The sequence below is a fragment of the Pollicipes pollicipes genome, unplaced genomic scaffold (genome assembly GCF_011947565.3).
Source record: "Pollicipes pollicipes isolate AB1234 unplaced genomic scaffold, Ppol_2.1 Scaffold_6138;HRSCAF=7277_pilon_pilon_pilon, whole genome shotgun sequence".
In the NCBI taxonomy this organism is placed as follows: domain Eukaryota; kingdom Metazoa; phylum Arthropoda; class Thecostraca; order Pollicipedomorpha; family Pollicipedidae; genus Pollicipes; species Pollicipes pollicipes.
In genome coordinates this window covers 12,993,059-12,998,058 of record NW_023596818.1, presented here as the reverse complement: position 1 = coordinate 12,998,058, position 5,000 = coordinate 12,993,059, and the positions used below count along the sequence as shown (strand labels likewise).

At 45.4% G+C, this 5,000-nt stretch overlaps 1 protein-coding gene across 2 annotated transcripts in view; it reads left to right on the top strand.

Moving 5' to 3' along the window:
• The window catches only part of LOC119105280 (KH domain-containing, RNA-binding, signal transduction-associated protein 3), a 9,948-nt gene extending 5,475 nt beyond the window's left edge, over positions 1-4,473 (top strand). For both annotated transcript variants that reach the window (XM_037228746.1, XM_037228747.1), the window contains 2 exons: positions 1,495-1,622; positions 3,957-4,473. In XM_037228746.1, the coding sequence (XP_037084641.1) occupies positions 1,495-1,622; positions 3,957-4,106 (278 nt within the window). In that variant the 3' untranslated portion in view covers positions 4,107-4,473. The remainder of the gene's footprint in view (positions 1-1,494; positions 1,623-3,956) is intronic.
• The last annotated feature ends 527 nt before the right edge of the window (positions 4,474-5,000 follow it).

Sequence of the window (5,000 nt, the reverse complement as noted above, 5' to 3'; positions counted from 1 at the left end):
GAGCGACAGCTGTTCACTTTCAGCACACAAATCAATACTGTTTCACGCAAAGTTTATTCTTACGCGAAAACAAAGCCATCGCAGATCTGCGACCATATGACTGCTTATGCTAATCTCCACATATTGTCCTTTCCCGTTTCGGGGAAATCACCCTTCATCACCAGCCTAGCTTTTTGGAAGAAGACAATTGATGCCATTTTCAGGAGATTCTCCAGATTGGAAAGCAAAGCTGCGACCATAATAAAGGCAGCGACGAGGTTTTAAAGCTTTTCAATGTTATTACACTTAGCTCCTAACGAGCCCAAGTAACCCGTAATGCGGGCAAAGTGTAGCTGGCATGAAAGGTGTTAGTGGTCTTCATGTAGCTGATACTAAAACATTGGCTGATGGAACACGACATTTGGAAATCCATACAAATGGCCTTACTCATTACGCAATGGGTCTAAAAATATATCTTTCATGAGTGTCAACGGGACAGAGGCTCATTCAATTCGCGTTCGCGCGGCGCTGAAAAAAGAGCCGGCTTGGCAATCAGCCAGCTATGGGTTTGGCCACCCGCGGGCGCGGTTAATAAACTCGATGATCTTGTAAAAATTAGCGCTTCCGACAAATGTGAGCCAGGCAGAGCAAAACCAAAAATAAAAACAAAAAGAATAAAAACCATTTTAGATAGATGCTAGAACTCACCGAAAATGTCTCTATCCTGGCAGTTGCGTGGCCCGCGCCCGAGAGCCATTGACCGGCTGAACATGTTGACCAACATTTATCAATGCGATTGTTCATTCTGCCCCTAGCCAAACGATGTTTGTTTCCTATTCCCGCGACCCTCGGTCATGAAAATCTGGCCCATTTTTAACTTATCCTGAGCAACGTTTTGCAACAAAAAATTTTGCACTTTTTCAAACTATTTCAATAAGGAAGACCACACTCTGTTCGTGTTGCCATAACGCAAAGCAATTTCGCATGATCAGATATGTTGTACTCAAATGTCCTGCAATACACGTGGCAAAAATGTCAGAAATGGTTTTATTTAAGTTCTCCAATCTGCGTCTAATGCCGATTGATAACGTACATAAACTAGTGTCGCCTGGTTGCTGATTGAGGGTCAATAACATCAGCATAAAAACTATGGCCTCATTTTGCCGAAAAAGTAGCAGCAAAGCGCCTCTCCTGCTCATTAAGCATCTCTTAAAGTAAAAAATAGGCATAAAATTATCCCTTTGAACCTCAACAATGCTTTTGTCATCGCATAACCAAACAATTATTTTCGTCTTTCTCATCAGGGACACAACTGCACAATAAGCTATGTTCCCACAGTGTAGGACCAGCTACATCAGGAAACTACATCTCGATTGACGTGGGTTTTTAGCCCCGGACGCACCTCAATTACATCATCACAAGCCTCTTGCAGCCGCCTGAGTATACTGACGTTTGTTTGCTCGTAGTCACTTAGCTGACGGCGTGTTTTGACTGACGCTGTCCTGGCCGTTGCAGAAATACAACGGGTTCAGGCGGATATCAGAACGGCGGGACGGCCTGAGGTCAGATACAGTGACGTCACGAAGGAGAAGCCCATTCGGCTTATGGCCAGGGTGCTTGTCCCCGTCAAAGATCATCCCAAGGTATGTGGCCCCCAAGCAGAGGGCATTAGTTACCAAGCGAAAAGAAAGATGGCGTGCCTACATAAATACAAAGTACGTTTTGACACTAGCATTGTGCTATGAATGCCACTATGATCATTCTAAGTGAATGTCATGTTTTCTATGTTCCTGCAGGAGCTCTGCATGGCAAACATTTTCAACGCTTTGTCGATCAATGACCTGACAACCAGCAACTGCATGCATGCAGTCATGGTACATTTGTGCTTACTGGACCAGTCCGATATATATATATATATATATATATATATATATATATATATATATATATGTCACTTCACCTGGCTGAAGGCGAGATTAGAACAGCTGAACGACACCACATCGTCACAGTTAAAGTAATGGGCAGTTGCCTGATTTAAGTCACAAATTTTGGGTCCAATACCTGCCGGTCCAAGGGTATAGTGGACGGAACAAGCTCAACATTTGGGCTCAATTCTCTGTGTTAGAGGAAGTCCTTCCTCGAGAACAAAAGAAGGCGCTAGGACCGAACGGTCACGTCAGTTTTCTCGCAGGTCGCGTTTGTTCTCCAGAACTGTTTGGATAATAAGGTGGAGCAGGCATATCCCCCAGTTTGAATCATAAGGGTGATGAGGTCGGCGCCCATACAACAAGCTGCGCTTGGCAGGCATATGCCACTCGACGTGCACCAAGTCCTACTGACAACGCATTGCAACGCATCCCGGGCGATCTACATATGGAGTAGCTTACTGATCGTAAACCTCTCAACAACTCGCCAACATATTCGAAACTGTGGTCGAAGACTCCAGTGGATACTTAGGGCGGTTGGACACGATATAGCGCCCCATTACAGTCGATCTTGGCCGTAAAGGATACCGAACCACCACGCTGCAAATCGCGCTTAATGTCGGCCATGGAACATTAGTTGATGTCAAGAGAACCACCACACCACGGGAATGCCAGGCTGCTGCCGCATGCAAAGGTCAACTTACATCGATCGTCAATGTGGCGGTTGCAAAAGCAGCATGTCAGGTACACCCGACTCTCTTCACCAGCCCTGGCTGTCGCAACAGGGAGGTGACACCGAGACTCGCGCTGAATTAGGACAAAAACTGATCGGGCTTTTCACACACTGCGAGGTCTTCAGTCCTGGCAATGTTAGACCTTTAAGCCAATTATGTTTTTCCTAAGGCCTGCCTGACCAGCATGTGGCTCATCAAAGTATTTCTTATGCTCACGCAGTGCGTCCTTGGTTTGGGTTTTGTTAGCAATTCTGTCAGTAGAGTTACACCCTTTCTGACCCAAGGTGATCTCTGCTTTATATTCATGACAGAAGGCATGACCGAGAGGCACAAATACCACGCTTAAGAGACTTAACTTTCCGCATCCGTCCGATAAATTTGACAGTAGTTGGATGCCGTTTGTTCTCCTCTGGTTATCATCCTTACACCAAACTTATGCATCGTGCGCGCACGCAGCATCAGACCCATGCAACCAGGCTGTCCACACATCCTCATCTTTCGGAATCATTTTCCAGAAGTTTAAAGTCCTGTTTTGCCACGCGTGAAGCCATGCGGGCTTGCATGTAGACGGACGTCCGTGCAGCCATTTATGCTGTGCGTTTGAAGCACGCGAACACATATAAACAAGCAGAGAGAGCTGTTTACATGTGTCTGTAGAACGCCACTGACTTTGACTCTTACATGTTAACAGCCTTATGACGCAACCTTGAAATAATTGGCATAACAAAGCCTTTACGGTAAAAATTATCCAGAGATATCTATGTACAGAACGTGGGTGAGAATGGAATAGCGTGCTGCGTCCAAACTAGCAGCACCCTAGTCGTTATTCTGATATGGCCCTGACATTGATCTATAGAGGAAGCATATAACTGGTTTCTAATTACGCAAGTTGTTCGGGGCATTAGTGATGAACATTATTCACATAGATAAGACAGAAGCAGTACACTTATTTCCCAGAGAAAAACGAGGAGAATGGAGATGTAGTTGGGCCGATATTTCGGCAACATGCCATTATTGAAACAATAGCAGAAGTGGCTATGCGTGTCCACGTGCTTCAAACCCTTCTGCTATTGTTTCGATAAAGGCATGTTGCCGAAATATTAACCCAACGATACCTCCTGGTGTCCAACCATATCTCCTGGTGCCCGGATTTGGACCCAGAGCTTAAGCTGCATGAAGTAACTTTAAAAAACCGAGCAAGGTTTACAGACTGTCTGTTCACTACATGTATCATCAAAACAATATTAAAAATAATCATTCGTACTGGATGATGGTTTCGGTACATGGACTGCGCACTCAGACCTGCGGACCGTTACAGTTTAATTTCGTGGGGAAGCTGCTGGGTCCGAAGGGAAACTCCCTGAAGCGTCTGCAGGAGGAGACGCTGACCCGCATGGCCATCCTGGGCCGCGGCTCCATGAGGGACAAGGTCAAGGTGAGATGGATGGTGCTCCTGTTTACGCTTTAGTTGGAAGTGTGCAATTACGTGAGACCTGCAGTTTTGTGGCTGCCATTGATTTTGAAAGGTGAACACTGACGGATCGGCATTGCATTCGCTTTGATCACAAAAAGCTTCACAAGTACAGATCAGGTTTTTTCCGAAAAGGTGTAACTACACCAACAATGCTAGGAAGAAAGTCAGGACCAGATAAACCACATCTCCACGCTTTTGATAACATTTTACATTAACCCAGTGACAATGCATGATATTAATAGATTTGGTATTAGACTTGCCCCCCCCCGCCACTTTTTAAAAGTTTCTGAAGCATCCAGGTAGAGCCACAACACAAAAATCAACATGTAACTCTGCATTGAATGCATTTAATGATGCCCTGTTTGACCCCTGAAGGCAGCCGACCAATTACTCTCCGGGTCATGAATATGTATCCAGATTTGTGAGGGCAGAATACAACAGAAAACAATGGCAGCTTTTCGGAACATAGATCGTCACTTTGTCACACGGCACGACACTTTGTCAGACAAAAATGCCACATATATTTTTTTTACTCGACTCCGTACGAAAGGGGATCTAAGGCAGCCTTACTGTCAAACGATATCATAGTTCACTGACGTTTTTTGGCCTTCGAAAATTCATTAATCCACTCAGCGTGAGGTGTGACTTCAGGCCTTTACTGTCTTTGGTCGAAAGGCTCGGCTCCCTGGCCGTATCCAGCAAAAGCCGTCATTTAGCATAAATGTTTACACACGCACACACAGACATACACACACACACACACACACACACACACACACACACACACACAACACACACCACACACACACACACACACACACACACCACACACACCACACACACACACACGACCACACACACACCACACACACAACACACCACACACAC